General features: G+C 37.8%; 1 protein-coding gene and 1 long non-coding RNA gene across 2 annotated transcripts; both read left to right on the top strand.

The window, feature by feature from the left end:
• Positions 1-67: 67 nt before the first annotated feature.
• LOC112846715 (uncharacterized) lies at positions 68-1,409 on the top strand. Its single transcript, XR_003219849.1, has 3 exons — positions 68-209; positions 284-613; positions 806-1,409. It is a non-coding gene; the product is annotated as an uncharacterized LOC112846715 (long non-coding RNA).
• A 9,389-nt stretch (positions 1,410-10,798) lies between these two features.
• On the top strand, positions 10,799-21,715 carry LOC100695112 (myosin heavy chain, fast skeletal muscle). Its single transcript, XM_025906623.1, has 40 exons — positions 10,799-10,850; positions 10,969-11,189; positions 11,307-11,450; positions 11,536-11,692; positions 11,784-11,811; positions 11,903-12,011; positions 12,096-12,188; positions 12,277-12,340; positions 12,439-12,537; positions 13,005-13,108; positions 13,190-13,328; positions 13,609-13,727; positions 13,842-13,991; positions 14,075-14,245; positions 14,343-14,649; positions 14,849-14,925; positions 15,026-15,113; positions 15,203-15,320; positions 15,435-15,558; positions 15,644-15,780; positions 15,881-16,136; positions 16,394-16,636; positions 16,767-16,943; positions 17,043-17,188; positions 17,281-17,371; positions 17,457-17,846; positions 17,943-18,069; positions 18,233-18,351; positions 18,501-18,697; positions 18,797-18,980; positions 19,073-19,238; positions 19,329-19,453; positions 19,533-19,841; positions 19,920-20,123; positions 20,257-20,382; positions 20,499-20,669; positions 20,786-20,890; positions 20,976-21,071; positions 21,171-21,302; positions 21,603-21,715. The coding sequence occupies exons 2-40, from the start codon at positions 10,986-10,988 to the stop codon at positions 21,621-21,623; spliced, it is 5,817 nt and encodes a 1,938-aa protein (XP_025762408.1). The 5' UTR covers positions 10,799-10,850; positions 10,969-10,985; the 3' UTR covers positions 21,624-21,715.
• The last annotated feature ends 109 nt before the right edge of the window (positions 21,716-21,824 follow it).

The following is a 21,824-nucleotide window of genomic DNA, read 5'->3' as shown; positions in this document are numbered from 1 at the left end:
TGAAGTAGAATTAAGACACTTTTATTTCTATGCTTTACTATGACAATAATAATGTAGCTACATTTTTTTTTTTTATTATATTATATTCTTTTATCAAATTCCAGGTGTGTGAACTGGAAGCTGAACTGGAAGCTGAGCAGCGACGTGGAGCTGATGCCATTAAAGGAGTCCGGAAATATGAGAGGAGAGTGAAAGAGCTCACCTACGAGGTAATTAATTATCTAACTAAAAATGATCTCATTTATTGTGCCAATTCCTTTGACTTACAATCCTAATTGTTTAGACTGAGGAGGACAAGAAGAACATCGCAAGACTTCAGGATCTGGTCAACAAGCTGCAGCTCAAAGTCAAGGCTTACAAGAAACAGGCTGAGGAGGCTGTGAGTCAACTACAATTATATGACAAATTTCCTTCAGCTTGGTTCATAGCATGATCATTGACTCCCCTATAACTAAGTCAGTATCTTTGTAAATCCTTACAGGAGGAGCAGGCAAACACTCACATGTCCAGGCTCAGGAAGGTCCAGCATGAGCTGGAGGAAGCTTAGGAGCGTGCTGAGATTGCTGAGTCCCAGGTCAACAAGTTGAGAGCCAAGAGCCGTGACACTGGAAAGGTAGCAACTTCTGTCCAAATATACAAAAAATAAAAAAAAATTGTGCTCATCATTATAAGTGACACACATTGTCATGTTTTGTGCCGTTAAGCAAACATTATTAAAACAAGATATGTTAAAACAAATAACTTTTGTCAAATAACTTTTAAAACCTCTGATTAACTCTCTTTTTTTGTTTGTTTGTTATTTCAGAGTGAGTCTGCTGAATAAGACACACTTGAATGAAGCTGTTCAACAGATTTCATAAAATATGAATCATCTGTTGGATGCTTTTTATGCTGCAAGCTTAAATAAATGTTTTGAAAATGACTCATTCATTTTATTGTTTCTTTGCTTTCATAAAATAATGTTTAGAATGTAAATGTAATCGTTAAAGAGGGAGCTATTAAAAGTAATAAATAAAAAGCCATACTGAATTGTTTAGCCACTTAGTAACACTTTTGAAAAGGAGTATCCAGAAGGAATGTTTATTAGCTCTACAGATAGCCATATAATGCAGAAAATATCTAAGAAGCAACAGCTGCTGCAACCAGTATTTTATGTGAAAGACATGTAACAGGCCAGACCTACCTGTGGATTTACCAAAGGTTTTTAAAGTGTATTTTTCATGATAAATCAAATAATAAATACATAAGTATACATAAATTAAAGAAATAAATCAATGAATTTGAAAAGAAATTTAATGTTTGTTAATTAAACGAGTTACTGTTACTAAAAGATTCTCAGTAAAAGTTCCTATAGTGTCTTGCTTTTATATAGATCTAGTGAGCTAGGTGGCTTATTAAAAGTGACACATTTAGACACAAACCATTTGCTAAGAACTGGTCAAATTTATCATATTTTAAAATCTCCACTAAAGTACCAACATGAACTAGACACAGTGATGGAGCTCAGAGGCCATTTATTTCCACTGGGCAACAAAAGGAGAAGTCTAGTGTACAAACCATACACAGTAGTAACAGCTAGTTACTGCTAGTAACTAACAGCTGTAGTAACGTTACTATTAGTAATGTAACGTGGGGGTTCACTAGATGGTTTGGATTCTCTCTGAATAATTAGGAACACCAAGATGGAGACGGATAACTTTCTTAGCCTCTTTACTCTCAGCACACAGCAACAACAAAACCAACACTTCCTGTGTACTGCCCTCATGAATACTTCACTGGCCTCTCAGAAGCCAGGAAATCTTGTACTCAGATCAATGCAGGGAAAACAACTAGGTAGATATAACACATACTTATTACTGCTTTGAACATGTATGTGTAAACATTCAAATGTGTACACATGTAAATATCAAAACACATAATCACCAAATAGCTACATAACTAGCTCTATAACCAGGGGTGCACATAAGTGGGCCGCAGGTGCCAGGGCTGGACTGGGACAAAAAAATCGGCCCAGGTATTTTGACTACACTGTAAAGAAAAATCCTAATATAAAAGTATTTTACTGTGTATTTTACAGTTTTGTTCTGTTCTTCTAGAATATCATTAAATTTACATAAATAGACTGTGATTTCACATTTCAAATGTAAATTAACGTAAAATCACTGTAATGTAATAAAACATAATTTTCTTGTTTTTTAAATGTATTTGTCTGTACATATGCATATTTAGATTGTTAAAAGACATTCACAAATGTATCATGATTTCACAAATATCTGTCTGTTATTTGAAAGATTGAACTGTTAAATTCAAATGTAATGCTATGTATAAATATATAAAATGATTCTCATAAACTTGTTTTACATCAAATAATAATAATAATTATTGCTATTTAGGGCGATTGTGGCTCAAGAGTTGGCAGTTCGCCTTGTAATCAGAAGGTTGCCGGTTCGAGCCCTGGCTCGGACACTCTCGGTCGTTGTGTCCTTGGTCAAGACACTTCACCTACCGCCTACTGGTGATGGTCAGAGAGGCTGATGGTGCGATATGGCAGCCTCGCCTCTGTCAGCCTGTCCCAGGGCATGCAATCCATTATTATTTAAACCAACTGTTAACTGTATATTTCTGTACATTTAAGTATTATTATTCATATTGCCACATTCATTGACCTTGTTTATAGATAATTTCATTGTTTAATCACATTAACATGTTCCTAATTTATTGTTTAAAAGCACTTGAAAAAGGCAAAATCCCATGTAAAATTAGGACAACAAACTGTATTGTCATTACTGAAAATAACCGTATTTTTATGAGAAAGTTATTTTCTGTTATTTTATGGTATTATTTTGGCGCCCCAGCTGCCGGAATATTACTGTTTTTCTAGGATTTTTTTTTTTTTAACAGTGTAGAGATCGGCCCACCAGGTATTATAGGAAAAGCCATAAAGCCTTTGAATGAAAACAAACGCTGTGACAGTGATGTACACTGTCTTGTTGGTATATGTATGATTTCTATACATTTTACGTCATACTAAAAACTTTGGTTGTAAGATTCAGATAATTAGTTAATAAAAGCGAGACATTTTAAATGAGAATAAGAAAGAAAAGTTTTTCTTTTTGCCCCCCTTTCCCTGTTAATGCCCTACCTGGCCCCCTGGCAAAACTTTGCTATAGATCCGCCCCTGCACAGTTACCAGCTGTCAGCTACTTAGAAAAGGATCCTGGTGTTATTTGTCTCTCAGAAACAGTTCATAACTTCCCTTCAACTCATCCATGTCACCTAAAAGGTAAACCTGTTTCTCCATCACCTGTTCAGCTCTGATGATTCAGTAAGGACATCTCCTGGTTTCATCTTCATGTTTCCCTCTCACTACATATCCAAACCGATATCATGACCAGCAGCTTTTACGGCTGTGGCTCCAGCAAACATCAGCTGATACTAGAAATTAATATTAAATAAATTCTAACAACAGCTGATCAAGTTTAAACGTGCTGCTGTTGTTTAGCGCGACATCCGCTGGTTTCCTCTTTCTGGCGCAAAGTGGGCGATAAACAAATAAGAGAGAAAAGCCGATCAGCTGATCATTGATCATTTTCATGATTGAAGTAGCAAGAGGAGAGGGAGGGGGAGAGAATGAGAGGAGAAGAAACAGCTGAGCAGCATAAAAACAGAATAACTCCAGCTTTCTGTCTTCTTTTTCATTCTAGCTGAAGTATGGAGACAAACTGTGTTCCTTTTCAGCTCAGTACCAAACGCCTCATATTTTCTCTGAATATGGGCAATTGTAAGGGATGGTTGGCAACTACTAACTAACCTTATGAATAAAATAAAGTTCACTATCAGTAACATCATAGCACCCACCCAGCTGTATATAAACTCTGTCATGCTAGCTAGTACACAGTACAAATTATTGTAACTGACTGTAAAAAGTCAGCACAACGAAAATAAACTACACCTAAACTTGGTTTATATCTGACCCAGATAGACTGCAGGTCATAACTTCTTACCTGAAGTTCAGTTCACCTGACACTCAGACCGGCGCCCGCCTCGGGTCTCTCCTCCTCCTGCCTCCCCTTTCCCTCATCCACCTGCTGGCCTCTGGGAGCTCCGCCATAGCCACCACCAAACAACTGAGTTAATTTTACACATCGGCCAGCATCTGGCCAATCCACCACCTTTCCTTGTTTATACCGTTACAAAAAAAAAAAAAAAAATCATTGGCCCATAAAAACGAAAAATCACCATCGGCCCACCGGGCATGCCTGATGGCCAGTCCAGCTATGGCAGGTGCGCATTCGCTGTCAAAATAAAAGGCACGCGCCAGATAAGAAGTTGCAACGCGCGTTTGCGTATAATAATATTTTCTGGAGGAGGACAGACATTTGTTTAGAACTCTTAAAGATGTCGAAGAAGCAAGCTCCTTTAAGCAATTACTTTGGTGTTCCTCCACCTCCAAAGAAATGTCAGGAGTCCGAACCACAAAAGAAGCGCGTATTCTAGGAAAAGTGGTTGCAGGAGGTGAGCTGGCTTCAAATAAATGATGAACGCACAGAGATGTGGTGCAGAATATGCCGTGAAAATCCCACTCTAGCGGACAAAAACAGTGCCTTTTATATGTACGCAAACGCACGTTGCAACTTCTTATCTGGTGCGCGTCTTTTATTTTGACAGCGAATGCGCACCTGCGGACCACTTATGTGCACCCTTGTCTATAACCCTTGTAAACACCTCTTTGTATATCAAATTGCATTTAAATTTACTTCTACACTTTACATTAACTAGCTGTTACTACAGTGCACATCTAGCACAAAAGGAGGGGTCTGACTCAGAACACCCCATTTGAGGCCAAAACAACCTTCTTTATAACTGATCCCAATGAGCTGTATGTCGAGTATAAACCGATCAAAAGAAATGGTGGCAAAGCCACTGCTGAGACAGTGAAAAGAAAACAGTTAAAAGTTGTATTTTATTTTATTTACAATATTTTATTGTGAATATATTTTTCTTAAACTTTCAGAACTTTAGTTTTTGAACACTAAGAAAAAGCTGATGGCGTACTTGTCAGCCTGAGCTGTGATATGATGATCTATATAAACTGTACATGAATGGATGGTAGGGTTTGGGAATAATTAGTGTTTTTCATTGTTCATGGGTGTTGTATCTCACAGCTGAGTGAACTAGAAGTTGAAACTAAGCTGAGATGTGGAGCTGAGTCAATTCCCTTTTACTTACAGTTTGTAATCTGTTTAGACTGAGGAGGAGAAGAAGAATGTGACCAAGCTTCAGGATCTTGCCATCAAACTACAGTACTGTATCTTGTTCTTTGTACTGTATCTTCCAAGTCAAAAACCTGATTTATGAGTAAAGTTACAATTTAATCACACTTATGTTTGTTGAAAAGTGTACACTACTGATCCATAATACAGTTTAAGTGCAATTTGGCTCTATGTTTCTTAATTCAGTTATAAAATCACTTAAAATAGAAGCTCGCCATTAACAATTTTACCTATTCTGTGAAACGAAATTCTGATTTGTGCAAAACATTCAATGCATAGACACAGCTAACAAGCCCCAAAGGCAAAAGAAAAAGAAAAGAAAATTTCAAATGTAATTTTAAACATACACTCATGTTTAAGAAATCGCTTCAGAATCAGTGTAGACTGAAGACTCAACCTATACTGGGGCATAAAGTTTTCTTCTATTATCCAAAATAAAAATATCAGTGTGTCACTGCAGTAAAACCACACAGGAAACTGTAAGAGAGGGGGAAACAATTTTAATACCAAATATAAAAAAGGACTTTATCAAAGTTTACAAAATGTAAATGAATAAATTAAAAAAAAACATAACCTTCACAGCATTTTTTTTTTTTTTTTTTTTGCCAAATCTTCACTTTTAATTATTTTTCCTGTAACAATTTCAGTTTTCACCTATAGTTTTCATGTTACCCTACTACAGGCTACAGTTATGATATATGTGTGATAATGTATCAGATACCAGTTTTCTAATTAACCATTTACAACAAGAGCTCCTCTGGAGGGGAGGAAGAAGAACCTAAAGCTCAAGAAGGAGCTCCAAAAATTATGGATGTTTTTATTGTTCGTTTAGAGTGAAAGGGCTTACCTACTACATAATTTGTGCTGTATGTGCATAACAAAACTTAAATTTAGTTATGCAAATTTAAATAGGATTTGTCAAAGCTGGAACCATTAACTTTCCTGTAACCAAGTGACTATAACTTTAAAACTTTCACAGGATGACCAACACTTACTTGTCCAGGCTCTGAAAAGTCCCACTTGAGCTCAAGGAAGCCAGGGAATGCTCTGACATTTCTAAGATCCAGGTTTGAGTACCCGGTCAACAGGCTGAGAGCCAAGATGCTGGCAAGGGAGCTTATAATTGCATTAGAATTGTTCACACATACTTTGCTGGCTAAAAGCTAAAAAATGACTAAAAGATTTGAGTCTGACTAATACCACCGTGGATTAATCATTTTATTAGTTAATATAGTGAAACAAATTTTAAGCATTTCACAATTTCCTAGCAAGCGAAGTGTTTTTTGTTGTTTTCCAATTTACTATTTTTAGAAGAACTAAATAAACAGAAAGTAATAAAGTTCTGTAATTAAAACGTTCCCAACAGCGACCACTGTCAGACCAACCTTTAAGAAGATGTTAGGACTTAACGGGGACTCAACGGCACTTGTAACAGTGAAACACTTGCTGTTCTGGAATGACAATTAGCTTAGTATAAGCTGAAAACCATTGCAAGAATCCAAGTACTCTCTTGTGGCTACTTGTTGGCCAGTATTGTCAATGCTATGAAAGCTCAGCAGTATGACGGCAAATTAATAGGAATCCTAACAGTCCTCTAAATTTATGACCAGTATTTGTTGCCAACTTAGCCTGCTTGTAAACACAGTGCTGAGTGACCTATTCTAAATTAATCCAGCTTTCATCAAAGGTCACACGGGCCAATAGTAATTGAAGTGCTCCTATGAGGTTTGGTAATAAGAAGAAGACAAAGAACTTTATGAATGTTTGTAAAATGATTGATAACTATTACAGTATTACTCAACATTATATTATCTTTGAAGAGTATAATGTAAGACAGTTGTTTTCTTATTTCTTTATTTTTATTTGTGGCACAGCTGCTACAATAGAAACTACAATGTGAAGGACATGGCTATAACTCAATATTGTATACAGAAGGCTACAGGAGACATGCAGGAAGTATTAATTAGAGGCAGTTAAAGGAGCTTTTGTGCTTGGCACCAGAGGAGGCACAGGTGTTCCAAGCCCCTGGACAGATTGTATTCATGAGATCATATTACACTAGCAGGATGTGAATTTGTGAGCCAGTACATTTTTCGGGGTTAGCTTGAGCATTGTAGTGCACATACCCAGCAGCTGACTATGGTCCTTTAAACAAAGCTGTCAGCTTGTCTCTAATGAATAACTGACCGATTAGGCAAGCAGCAATTGTCTGCTTGAACCAGGAGTGAAACTACTACAATTTAATGTTATTTCTTTTCTCACTCAAACAACTGAAGTGTTGGGGATTTTTTTTCTCATTTCATAGGAAACATTCTACAAGTATACAAGAAGGCAAGCACGGTTTAGTTCACAATATTCTCAAACTGTTAAAACTGTCTTCTGTACTTTTTATTTATATGATCATATAAAATGTATAATAGCTCCAGTTCCAGCATGCTAATTAGTATTAGCTTATTAATGATCTGATGCAAAAATATTTTTAAGCACACATAGAGAGTTTTATAGTTAGTCTCACCTCTTCAAGCTTTCTTTTTCCTTCTTGTACTTTTTTGTCACTTTACAAGTTACTACATTTCATATTAAACTAATAAGTTACATGGAGAAACAAAATCACCTGAAATTACAGTCTTATAAAGAACTCTAAAATGTTCCCCTTCTCTGTCTGTACCCTTTTTGTGAAAACATAAAACAAGGATAAAAGTCAAAGAACGAAAGCTAAAGACACACTACCCATCATTCTACCAGTGCTACTACCCCGTCATGGAAGGATCTAACACTCTTTTAAAGCTTCTTAGGCTCCTCCTTGCCAGACATGGTTGGCATGTTTTTACTCAGTTTAGGGCTTAGTGCAGAGGGCCATCTATAAGCATCTACGCACCCAAGGACATTCAAAGGAGAACATTAGTCAGGACAATCAATCTCTACCCATGTACCCATTGGCACCTTCTAAAAAAAGGCTTGTTTTATTCACTGTATCCCAGTAGGTTAAGTCTAAATTGTATGCTGTTTGGATTCACAGTAATTTCACATAAATTAAAAAAAAAATTAAGTTTAAATGTAATCATTAAAAAACTTTACATTTGTATACATGTGTAAACTTCAAACACTGTACTTAAAACTATCAAAGGTAACTTTAAAACTAATTCTGCAACTCGAGCAGGTTAGAGTCTTTCTGCTCTGGGGTTAATCACCCTGGTGTTTGAAAGTCTTTGTAATTCTACTGCAGGGATTAATTTATTTATTGTTTTATTGATGGCAGTGGAGAATACAGTCTAACATATCTGCTTATCACCTCCCATAGGTATTTCATTGAGTTGAGATCAGATTCATACCATTTTCAAACTCATCAAACCATTAGCTGACCCCTCACACCATGTGGATCAAGGAATTGTCATGCTGGAAGAACCATCTTCCCATTCTGTCATATTAGAATATAACAGTTTCATCACAGGATAAAGGTGATCAATCAGAACAGCTCTGAAGTGATTTACAGTACAAGGCTTTCCTCTAAAGGGGGCCCAAACATTGTCAACAAAATACCTCCCAAAGCAAAACAAAGGCACTGGATCCCCTCACTGTGGGTGTCAAGCATTTGTGCTTTAATTTGTCAATTGTGTGTACTTGGAACAGTTGCTACATTTTGTCACCAGAGATGAAGAACAGTGTGTATTCAGGGTAGCCCAGCACAGCTTTATTTGTTTTGTTTTTGTTTGTTTTTTTGTTTTAGCAAATAAAAAAAATGCAGCTAAATTAACATGGATGGAAGGACAGATTGATATTTGTATGATATGTATGAAATAGTGTGTAACCATAACTATATTAAGATCATGCATACAAAGTTTTTAACAAGCAAGCTGACCCTGTTAGATCTTAGAACATCTATGGCAAATGCTATTAAGGGTGACTGAAAAAAACTGAAGACGTTTGACTTTACTTGGGAAGCACGTGTTCTGCATGTTTGTACTGAAAACCCACCTGTGCACAGAGGTTATATGGATTACATACCTCAAGGTCATCTCTTTTGAAGAACGAAGGATTGCTAAATTCAAAAAGGCAAAACAAACAAACAAAATACAGCTTTGTTTTCCTTTTTACCTTTATGAATTTATTATTAAGCTAAGCCTTAAATGTAAAAATAATCTTGCATATAGTTTTCATTCACTTTACTATTACAGTCCTGGCATCTCTAAAATCTTGTTTATTGCCACAGGTCTTATTTTGGGTCTTATCCCATTCTAGATGGCAACTGTTCATCCACTCCATTCCAAGACGATATGTAATCTCTTCTAAGCTTTTATGGAATGGCGCTCCGTCTCAGTTCAGACATCTGAGATGTATGCTTGTCCTGCAACTGTACACCAGTGACATTTACATGCTTCTCCACAGCCTGTGTCATGACATGTTCCACTAGGATGATTAATAATAACATTGTAGAGAAGCAAGAACCAGACAGGCATGTATGTTAATTAGATATTATAAGAATATATTTTCTACAAATGGTTAGAATCTTTGATACATGCTCAACAACTGTTCTACACATTACAGAGCTAAATCAGATGATACAATGAGTGAGCATTAGGAGAAAAAGACTCATTAATCTGTTGATACTAAAATGTGTTTAAATCAGTCGATCTATATGGAATGTTTTGACCTTTCTTTATGGAACAGTTGTTCACTTGCTGCCCCCTTTTTTTATTGGACCACCAAATCTGACATGTGTGAAGAGCAACTGTACACCAGTGACATTTGGTGCTTCTCCAAATTTGTAATAATAATTCTAATATACCTTCTGCTGCTAGCAGTAGCAGCAGAAGGTATATAATAATAATAATTATTATTATTATTATTATCAATAGAAGTAATAATAGAAATGTATTATTAATAAAAACATTGATGCTCATAAATCTAATTCATCTTTTATATGAACAGTATTTTGCACATCTAAATTAAGAGAAGCCTTGTTACATGCCTTGTAAGTTATATATTATCAAATGTAAAATATCTGTAGTGTTATCTTTCAAAGTAATCGCTCTTGCAGTTATTTTTTATCATCTTCTATCAGCACTGTCTTTTGACTACCCAGTTTGGCCACAGAGGAATAACCTTCTGTTACAAATGTGCTTGCAAAGCAGTTTAATCACAGCAACTGTCACTGTCACGGGATTGACAGCAACATGACAAGAATACATAACCAAACTGAGCAAGGCACACCTACTGAGGAAAAAAGTTCTCCCTCTATAAAAGAGGGTGCTTCAGTCTCAGTCAGCAACTGATAGGCTTCCAACTCAGGTAAGAACATTAACTTCAGCTATTTTGTATCGTGAAACACAATTTTATCATAGCTTTGGGATATTTAACACTGCAAGTTTTAATGCTTTTAAAATTGTTTATGGTTACTACTACTACTAATAATAATAATCATAAAATTATCATTATTATTAGTAGTAGTAGTAGTAGTAGCAGTAGTAGTATATTTTGAAATTAATGGACACCCATATTTATTATACTTGATGGTTTGTTATTAGGATCCAAGCAACAGAACCAAGAGTTTAAAGTTTTCTGCTGGGACTAAGGAAGGTACATTATAGCGTATTTTCTGTGATATCTGAACAATTCCCAAACACACACATTAGCATGGGGATGTTTATGAAAACAAAGACATGAGAAACAAAACCTCTCAACCTCTCAATTTCAGCCCCCTAAAGTTCCATCATGAGCACAGATGCAGAGATGGAGGCCTATGGCCCTGCAGCCATTTACCTCCGAAAACCTGAGAAAGAGAGATTGGAGGCTCAGAACACTCCTTTTGATGCCAAAACTGCCTACTTTGTAACTGATGCTGATGACATGTACGTGAAGGGTAAACTCATCAAAAGAGAGGGTGGCAAAGCAACTGTTGAGACACTTACAGGAAAGGTAAGTAAAACAATTAATTCTTCAACTTTCTTAGAAAAGATTAATTCATTTTATGGATTATGTAATGTACTATGTTATAAAAAGATTTGGTTTAATATGATTCTTTTTCAAATGTAGACAGTCACTGTAAAAGAGGATGACATCCACCCTATGAATCCTCCAAAGTTTGATAAAATTGAGGACATGGCCATGATGACCCACCTCAATGAGCCTGCCGTGTTGTTTAACCTCAAAGAGCGTTTTGCATCATGGATGATCTATGTAAGCTTTCATCTTATAGTATACTTTGCTTGTATCTTTTCTGAGTAACAGCTATATATATGTTTCTGTTTCTTTGTTATTACAGACTTATTCTGGCCTGTTCTGCGTCGTCGTGAATCCCTACAAGTGGCTTCCTGTGTATGATGCTCAGGTTGTTGTGGCATACAGGGGCAAAAAGAGGATTGAGGCTCCACCCCACATCTTCTCCATCTCTGATAATGCCTATCAGTTCATGCTCACTGGTAAAAATCAAAGTTAATTAAAGATTCAGGTGCATGGGACAATGAGGATTGTCAACGGTAGGTTTAATATGCGTGTGCTCTTATATTTCAGATCGTGAGAATCAGTCTATCCTCATTACGTAAGTATAACAAAACATTACAAGAACACTTCACTTCTTAGTAAAAATCATAATTATTTTGCAAAGTAAAAATCATGCTTTAATTCCCCAGTGGAGAATCTGGTGCAGGAAAGACTGTAAACACCAAGCGTGTTATCCAGTATTTTGCAACAATTGCAGTAGCTGGAGCTAAGAAAGCTGAAACATCAGGAAAAATGCAGGTAAAATTGTGTTCTAATCAAATGTGTTTGTCACAGGTGATTGCAGCTGCTGTTTTTAAACAGTTGTTTAATGTCTCTATGTAGGGTTCACTGGAAGATCAAATCATTGCAGCTAACCCTCTGCTGGAGGCATATGGAAATGCCAAGACTGTGAGGAATGACAACTCCTCTCGTTTTGTAAGTATTCATGTTCTGGATTCTAAAATAATTTTCTTACACCTACTGTTATCCAGAGCCAAATTGACATTTTGTGGTGAATGTTCAGGGTAAATTCATCAGAATTCACTTTGGCTCCACTGGAAAGCTAGCCTCAGCTGATATTGAAACATGTAAGTTAGCGTTATTTTCCTTTTGTAGTTAGTAGTATACAAATGAAATGCCTTGTACTGTTTGATCATCACGCTTCCTATTCAACAAATGTTCACAGATCTGCTGGAGAAGTCCCGTGTCACCTTCCAGTTGTCTGCTGAGAGAAGCTACCATATCTTCTATCAGCTGATGACAGGCCATAAGCCTGAGCTCCTGGGTATGTGATGAACTGAACAAGACATACTGTAAATTACTTTCCATACCCCCACTTGTTTTAAAGTAAAGAATAGTCTTTATCTGGGAACCACTCCAATTAAGCTACTTCTTTTGTTGTTTGGGGAAAAAAAGCAAACATTAATAATTAAATAACTTTTTAAGGTGCTACCTCTCCTCTCTCTCTCTTTCTGTTTCTCAACCCACTATATCCTTATACCCACCCAAACATATAATTTCACACATACACACATGCACAACAGAGCCTCATAGTGTAAAGTTGTGTTTTTAACATATAATAATCTTGAAGTTAGTGTTGATTTTACTGTTTTCTTCCCCCAGTTTTCCTAACCTAGTCACTTTCTTCTCTGTGTTATATAAATCCTTATGTCAATCACTAATCATGCACAATTAAAAAACAATAAGGAAATAACCATGTTCCACACAAGCATTTCTTCTACTTTCTTCTAGAGGCTCTTCTGATCACAACTAACCCCTATGACTATCCAATGATCAGTCAGGGTGAAATCACAGTCAAAAGTATCAATGATGTGGAGGAGTTCATTGCAACAGATGTAAGTTGATGGTAACGTGTAGAATAAAGGCAGACTGTCACAATAACTTGTTTAAAAGTTAATGCTGTGCTTGGATTACAGACTGCTATTGACATCTTGGGCTTTACTGCTGATGAGAAGGCGGGCATCTACAAGCTGACTGGCGCTGTGATGCATCATGGTAACATGAAATTCAAGCAGAAGCAGCGTGAGGAGCAGGCTGAACCTGATGGCACTGAGGGTAATCAAATTGATTTTGTAATATTACATCCTCATGCAGTAATAATTCACATTAACTCTTAAAACTACAGTGACATCCATAGCATTAACCATTCCCATTTAGACAGATAAATATCATACTTATATAATGACTGAGCAGAGTGACTGCTTGCAATTGTTCATAAAATGTAAAATAAATCTTTAGCACTGCTATCAGTGTGGATTTCAGTTGTGTTTTAGCTCATTCCATAGTGTTAACATTTCTTTGTTACATTATAAAACATTTTTGTTTTTCCAATCAGAGGCTGATAAAATCGCCTACCTCATGGGCCTGAATTCAGCTGACATGCTGAAAGCTCTGTGCTACCCAAGAGTCAAGGTTGGGAATGAGTTTGTGACCAAAGGTCAGACTGTCCCACAGGTAATTTTTTTTTTTTTAAATGAAAGGATTAAAAAAAAAGAAAAAGCTTCACTTTAAAATACTTTTACAGTGTTATCCAGGAATTTAGGAGAGCGTTGAATTCTCTTCTTCCAGGTCAACAATGCTGTCTCAGCTCTGTGCAAATCTGTCTATGAGAAAATGTTCTTGTGGATGGTTATCCGTATCAATGAGATGCTGGACACAAAGCAGCCCAGACAGTTCTTCATTGGTGTGCTGGATATCGCTGGATTTGAGATCTTTGATGTAAGCATTTCAAAAATGTGAGACTGGATTTAAAGATAAATATGATTTTTGTCATGATATGAATTACCTTTCTGTTACTACAGTTCAACAGCTTGGAGCAACTCTGCATCAACTTCACCAATGAGAAACTGCAACAGTTTTTCAACCATCACATGTTTGTCCTGGAGCAAGAGGAGTACAAGAAAGAAGGCATTGAATGGGAGTTCATTGACTTTGGTATGGATTTGGCTGCCTGCATTGAGCTTATTGAGAAGGTAAGACCACTCAGATGTGCTGCTCAGGACTAAAATGGCAGTTTCTGACTAGGTACTAAAATACAGATTTTTTCCTGAATACAACTTCTCTTTTCAGCCAATGGGCATCTTCTCCATTCTTGAAGAGGAGTGCATGTTCCCCAAGGCTACAGACACTTCTTTCAAGAACAAGCTGCACGATCAGCATCTTGGCAAGACCAAGGCATTTGAGAAGCCAAAGCCTGCAAAGGGCAAGGCTGAGGCACACTTCTCCCTGGTTCACTATGCTGGTACAGTGGACTACAATATCTCTGGCTGGCTGGACAAGAACAAGGACCCACTGAATGACTCAGTTGTGCAGCTCTACCAGAAGTCATCAAACAAACTGCTGTGCTTCCTGTATGCAGCCCATGCTGGAGCTGATGGTAGGAAATAAATAATGTAAAAAAATACATGACCATTTGTGAATACTCATTAAATATGTTTCCTCTAGGAAATGAAGTTGAATCAGTGACCACACAGTTATTTTTTTCATTGAAAATATGGTTTAAAATTAAATTATTGTAAAACACTCACTATAGCATTAGTTATTCAGTTCTCTTAATTAAGTGTATTGAACAACAGATGCTTCTGGTGGTGGCAAGAAGGGTGGTGGAAAGAAGAAGGGTGGTTCTTTCCAGACCGTGTCTGCTCTTTTCAGGGTATTTTGAACCGCCACAAAAAAATATCAAGATCCTATTCAAATGTATTGGTTTATTTTAAGCACCCAACATTTGTTTAAACATGTCGCCTCCCCCCCAGGAAAACCTGGGCAAACTGATGACCAACTTAAGGAGCACTCATCCTCACTTTGTTCGTTGCCTGATTCCCAATGAGTCAAAGACTCCAGGTAAAAAGCACACAGTCATACTGATTTTACAAAATGTTAAAAAGTGACATATGTAAATGATTTAAACTATATGAATTTTTAACTTTCAGGTCTTATGGAAAATCATTTGGTCATCCACCAGCTGAGGTGTAATGGTGTCCTGGAGGGCATCAGAATCTGCAGAAAGGGTTTCCCCAGCAGAATCCTCTATGGTGACTTCAAGCAGAGGTGACTTCTGTTTTCTTTATAAGCAAGTTAAAATAACTTCAGAGGTACTGGAAAAGGGAAAACACAAGGACAATGGGTGCAAAATCCAAGTAACATCACTATATTTTCTTACAGATACAAAGTGTTGAATGCCAGTGTCATCCCTGAGGGACAGTTCATTGACAACAAGAAAGCTTCAGAGAAGCTGCTTGGCTCCATTGATGTGGATCACACACAGTACAAGTTTGGGCACACGAAGGTACACTTTATGATGACCTTTACAACCTCCTGTTGTATTCAACAGAACTAATTCATGTGAACTAATTTGTTTCACTTCAACACAGGTGTTCTTCAAAGCTGGTCTGCTGGGAACTCTTGAGGAGATGAGAGATGAGAAACTGGCTGAGCTGGTGACCATGACTCAGGCTCTCTGCAGAGGATACCTCATGAGGAAAGAGTTTGTGAAGATGATGGAGAGGAGGTATAATTCTGAAACAATATGTCAAATTACTATTTAAATATCATGTGGTGTTACGCAAAAGTAGTATATCAAAGCATGGTATTTTGCATTGTTTTTGTAGAGATGCTATCTTCAGCATCCAGTACAACATCCGTTCATTCATGAATGTCAAGAACTGGCCATGGATGCATCTGTACTTTAAGATCAAGCCTCTTCTGAAGAGTGCTGAGACTGAGAAAGAGTTGGCTCAGATGAAGGAGAACTATGAGAAGATGCAGACAGACCTGGCTACTGCTCTGGCCAAGAAAAAAGAACTGGAAGAGAAAATGGTTTCACTACTGCAGGAAAAGAATGACCTGCAACTTCAAGTAGCAGCAGTGAGTAACAGGGGGGAGAAAATACATGTCCTATTATAATAATGTTCAATTAGCTGAAAAATAACCACATATTAGTCTATTTATCAGTCTGACTTTTTCAGTCAGGTGTTTGGCTGTGAGATGTGCTGTAACTGAGAACTGTGCTGAATTGCTCTAATTAAAAAAATGATAATATTATTTATAAAAGCATGATAATAATTATTCTTCTTATACTATAATATAATAATATAATTCCCGTATTTCTTACCTTGTCACAGGAAAATGAGAATCTTTCTGATGCTGAAGAAAGGTGTGAGGGGCTCATTAAGAGCAAAATCCAGCTCGAGGCCAAACTCAAAGAGACAAGTGAGAGACTGGAGGATGAAGAGGAAATAAATGCTGAGCTGACTGCTAAGAAGAGGAAGCTGGAGGATGAATGCTCTGAGCTAAAGAAGGACATTGATGACTTGGAGCTCACCTTGGCCAAAGTGGAAAAGGAGAAACATGCCACAGAAAACAAGGTTCAGTTCATTTTGATTGTAGTTTTCACCAAAATACAAAAGCACAATATGTTTATATGCTGCAATGTCTTATTTTGCCATTTTAATTTATTAACTTTCATGGGAAATTCCAATTTATTATTTCTTTTAGGTGAAAAACCTGACAGAGGAGATGGCATCTCAAGATGAGTCAATTGCCAAGTTAACCAAGGAGAAGAAAGCCTTACAAGAGGCCCATCAGCAAACACTGGATGATCTCCAGGCAGAGGAGGACAAAGTCAACACTCTGTCCAAAGCCAAGACAAAACTGGAACAGCAAGTTGATGATGTAAGAAAACATCATCTTTTAAAAAAAAAGGAGATTTCTTATTTTTATATTATTATAAATTATTCAGTTGTAAAAATATGTAACATTTTCTTTTAATAGCTTGAAGGCTCCCTGGAGCAAGAGAAGAAGCTCCGCATGGACCTTGAGAGAGCCAAGAGGAAGCTGGAGGGAGATTTGAAACTGGCTCAGGAATCCATAATGGATCTGGAGAATGACAAGCAGCAGTCTGATGAGAAAATCAAGAAGTAAAAAAAAGTTACTGATAAAGTTCCTACACTTGCATTCTGAAGAGCCACAGAGCTGTCAGAGTCATTTCTTTTTTCTTCTACACTTACAGGAAGGACTTTGAAATCAGCCAACTTCTCAGCAAGATTGAGGATGAGCAGTCTCTTGGTGCTCAGCTTCAGAAGAAGATCAAAGAACTCCAGGTACCATTATTTTAGGTGAATATTATGTTCAGTAAAACTAAAACATGTCAACTCAGCAAGTCTTTGTGGTGTTATTACCCTAAAGGCTCGTATTGAAGAGCTGGAAGAGGAGATTGAGGCTGAGAGGGCAGCTCGGGCTAAGGTAGAGAAGCAGAGAGCCGACCTCTCCAGGGAGCTTGAAGAGATCAGCGAGAGGCTCGAGGAAGCTGGTGGAGCAACAGCTGCTCAGATTGAGATGAACAAGAAGCGAGAGGCTGAGTTCCAGAAACTGCGTCGTGATCTTGAAGAAGCAACTCTGCAGCATGAAGCTACTGCAGCAGCTCTCCGTAAGAAGCAGGCTGACACTGTTGCAGAACTTGGAGAGCAGATCGACAACCTCCAGCGTGTCAAACAGAAGCTGGAGAAAGAAAAGAGCGAGTACAAGATGGAGATTGATGACCTCTCCAGCAATATGGAGGCTGTTGCCAAAGCAAAGGTAATTTTGAGAAAAAGTGGCTATCTAAACAATGAAAGAGTGCAATAGTTATATCTTTCCTGGATTTGAGTCATGATAATTATGTGCCATTTATAGGGCAATCTGGAGAAAATGTGCAGAACTCTTGAAGACCAGTTAAGTGAGCTCAAGTCCAAAAATGATGAGAATGTTCGCCAGCTTAATGACATGAGTGCACAGAGGGCAAGACTCCAAACTGAGAATGGTGTGTATCCAAAGATATGAAGTATGAAACTGTATTTTAATTAGTAGCCGTTTTAAGTTCAGAAACAATTTATGTTTCAAACAGATGATATTGTTTGTTTTTAAAATACATGGAGATTTTTCAGTTATGAAAAGTCTATTTTTCTTTAATCTGCTTTGCCCAGGTGAATTTTCTCGTCAGCTTGAGGAAAAGGAAGCTCTTATTTCCCAGCTTACCAGAGGCAAACAAGCTTACACTCAACAGATTGAAGAGCTTAAGCGACATACTGAGGAGGAAGTGAAGGTACCAGATGTCATATTAAAGAAGTATTACATATATCTCAAATTCAGAATGACTTTACTTTACATTACTTTGTCAACATGCTCACTGAGAGATAAAAGAAAAGCAAAGACATTTATTATAATTTAAAATGTATTATTATTCAAATACAGGCCAAGAACGCCCTGGCTCATGCTCTTCAGTCAGCCCGACATGACTGTGATCTGCTCAGAGAGCAGTTTGAGGAGGAGCAGGAGGCCAAGGCTGAGCTGCAGCGGGGAATGTCCAAGGCTAACAGTGAGGTGGCTCAGTGGCGATCCAAATATGAGACTGATGCCATCCAGCGCACTGAGGAGCTGGAGGAGGCCAAGTACATGAATCCTTTCTTCTCTTTGTGAATAAAAATTTAATACTGTATTACTTTTAATACATAATGGAATTAATACAAGCACATTTTTGCAAATTGCAGGAAAAAGCTTGCACAGCGCCTGCAAGAGGCTGAAGAATCCATTGAGGCTGTGAACTCCAAGTGTGCCTCACTGGAGAAGACCAAGCAGAGGCTGCAGGGTGAGGTGGAGGACCTCATGACTGATGTGGAGAGAGCTAATTCTCTGGCTGCCAACCTTGACAAGAAGCAGAGGAACTTTGATAAGGTAAAGATTTAAACATAACCTCTGTCATCAGAGGAGAAATACACCCATTACAACAACTAATTGTTTAATTTATTTATTTTTAATTAATCTAGGTCCTGGCAGAATGGAAGCAGAAGTATGAGGAGAGCCAGGCAGAGCTGGAAGGAGCACAAAAGGAGGCTCGTTCTCTCAGCACTGAGTTGTTCAAGATGAAGAACTCATATGAAGAGGCTCTGGATCAACTGGAGACCATGAAGAGAGAGAACAAGAACCTGCAGCGTATGCACCCATAAGTTGACAAAAAATGTTAAAGAATATAGATCTGGATCTAAGATAATAACAACAGTTTGGTTTATTTTTCTACTTTAGAGGAGATCTCAGATCTGACTGAGCAGATTGGTGAGACTGGAAAGAGCATCCATGAGCTTGAAAAGGCCAAGAAGACTGTAGAAAGTGAAAAGGCTGAAATTCAGACTGCCCTTGAAGAAGCGGAGGTTTAATATTTTTTATGTCAATATTATTTATTTTGATGATTCTACTTGGTATTTGTTACTTAACTGACTTATCTCGCAGGGTACTCTGGAACACGAAGAATCCAAGATTCTTCGTGTTCAGCTTGAGCTCAACCAAGTCAAAAGTGAGATTGACAGGAAGCTGGCAGAGAAGGATGAGGAGATGGAGCAGATCAAGAGGAACAGCCAGAGGGTGATTGACTCCATGCAGAGCACTCTTGATGCTGAGGTCAGGAGCAGGAACGATGCCCTGAGAGTCAAGAAGAAGATGGAGGGAGACCTGAATGAGATGGAGATTCAGCTGAGCCATGCCAACAGACAGGCTGCTGAGGCCCAGAAACAACTGAGGAATGTCCAAGGACAGCTCAAGGTGACCTTTTTTCCTGATCATTTGTTAAAGAAACAGTAGCCTATAGGTACTTATTTATTGATTGATTGATTTCATCAGGATGCCCAGCTGCACCTTGATGAAGCTGTCAGAGGACAGGAAGACATGAAGGAGCAGGTCGCCATGGTGGAGCGCAGAAATGGTCTGATGATAGCTGAGATTGAGGAGCTGAGAGCCGCTCTGGAGCAGACAGAGAGAGGACGCAAAGTGGCTGAGCAGGAGTTGGTTGATGCTAGCGAGCGTGTTGGACTGCTTCACTCTCAGGTTTGTTTATAATGTCAAGAAACATTTAACCTAATGTAATTTTAATTAGGAAATACATTATAAATTTACTGTAAATATCTGGTATATGAACTTACAACATTTTTATATCATATAATTTTTCCTAAACCTTTAGAACACCAGTCTTCTGAACACGAAAAAGAAGCTCGAAGCCGATTTTGTGCAGATCCAGAGTGAGGTGGATGATGCTGTGCAGGAAGCAAGAAATGCTGAGGAGAAAGCAAAAAAAGCCATCACTGACGTGAGTTTAAATCTCTAAGTAATCTGTTCTATTAAACACTTCACTTCCTTTCAGTGATAATAAAAGCTTACCATAGATTTTTAAATAGATTAATTAAATGTTGAAAATCGTTTTAGGCTGCCATGATGGCTGAGGAGCTGAAGAAGGAGCAGGACACCAGTGCTCACCTGGAGAGGATGAAGAAGAACCTGGAGGTCACAGTCAAGGACCTGCAGCACCGTCTGGATGAGGCAGAGAACCTCGCCATGAAGGGTGGCAAGAAGCAGCTCCAGAAACTGGAGTCCAGGGTATGAAGTGTATATTGTATGCTTATATACATAAAATATATTTTGATTAAATTATATGAATTTAAGTTTTTTCTTTATATTTGAAGCAAAGTTAATTATTTATCATGGCATTAAAGGTCCGTGAACTGGAAGCTGAACTTGAAGCTGAGCAGAGACGTGGTGTTGATGCTGTTAAAGGAGTCCGTAAATATGAGAGGAGAGTGAAGGAGCTCACTTATCAGGTAAGTCTTCTTTTGCCAACAACAAGCATACGTGCCCTTTGTCTCTTCTCAAATACCTCTTAAGTAACAGCTGTATTTTGTGTAGACTGAGGAAGACAAGAAGAATGTGACCAGACTTCAGGATCTGGTGGACAAGCTGCAGCTCAAAGTCAAGGCTTACAAGAGACAGGCTGAGGAGGCTGTGAGTCAACTACAATTATATGCCAAATCTGCTTCAGCTTGGTTCATAGCATGCCCATTGACTCCCCTATAACTAAGTATTTTTGTAAATCTTTCAAAGGAGGAGCAGGCAAACACTCACATGTCCAGGCTCAGGAAGGTCCAGCATGAGCTGGAGGAAGCTCAGGAGCGTGCTGACATTGCTGAGTCCCAGGTCAACAAGTTGAGAGCCAAGAGCCGTGATGTCGGAAAGGTGGTATTTCATTTTCTTTTACAGTATTATATCTTAACCACATACATATTTTTAAACTGAATGTCATGATTTTTACATTCTAATTTGAAAAGTACATTAGTTAATGTCAAGTGAATGCCAATTTGCAGGACACTCTTCTGTTTTATTACTGATAATACATCCAATATATCCATCCAATATAAAAAAAAAAAAGTATCCTACCATAACAACGTTGCAATACTTTTTGTTATTGCATTCCTACTGCAATATATCCCTATAAGCATTAACTCTATGGTCTGTATCTCTCTCTCTTGCTTTCAGGGAAGTGACTCGGCTGAATAGGAAATGCAATCCAGTTACAGCATTTAAGAGTTCATACAATATGAACAACTTTCTCTGTAAATCTTCAATAAATGGTGAAAATTTCCAAAGTATTATGTTTTCTTTTTATTGCTTAGCATGTTCCACTTCATATGGTCATGTTTTCAGCTCAGTGGGTGGAGTAGACGACCCATATGCTCCAATGCTAAATGCAGATGTCAA

This window comes from Oreochromis niloticus, linkage group LG4 (assembly GCF_001858045.2).
Source record: "Oreochromis niloticus isolate F11D_XX linkage group LG4, O_niloticus_UMD_NMBU, whole genome shotgun sequence".
NCBI classification, from domain to species: Eukaryota; Metazoa; Chordata; class Actinopteri; order Cichliformes; family Cichlidae; genus Oreochromis; species Oreochromis niloticus.
The sequence above is the reverse complement of the archived record's forward strand: the minus strand, read 5'-3'. Positions and strand labels throughout refer to the sequence as shown.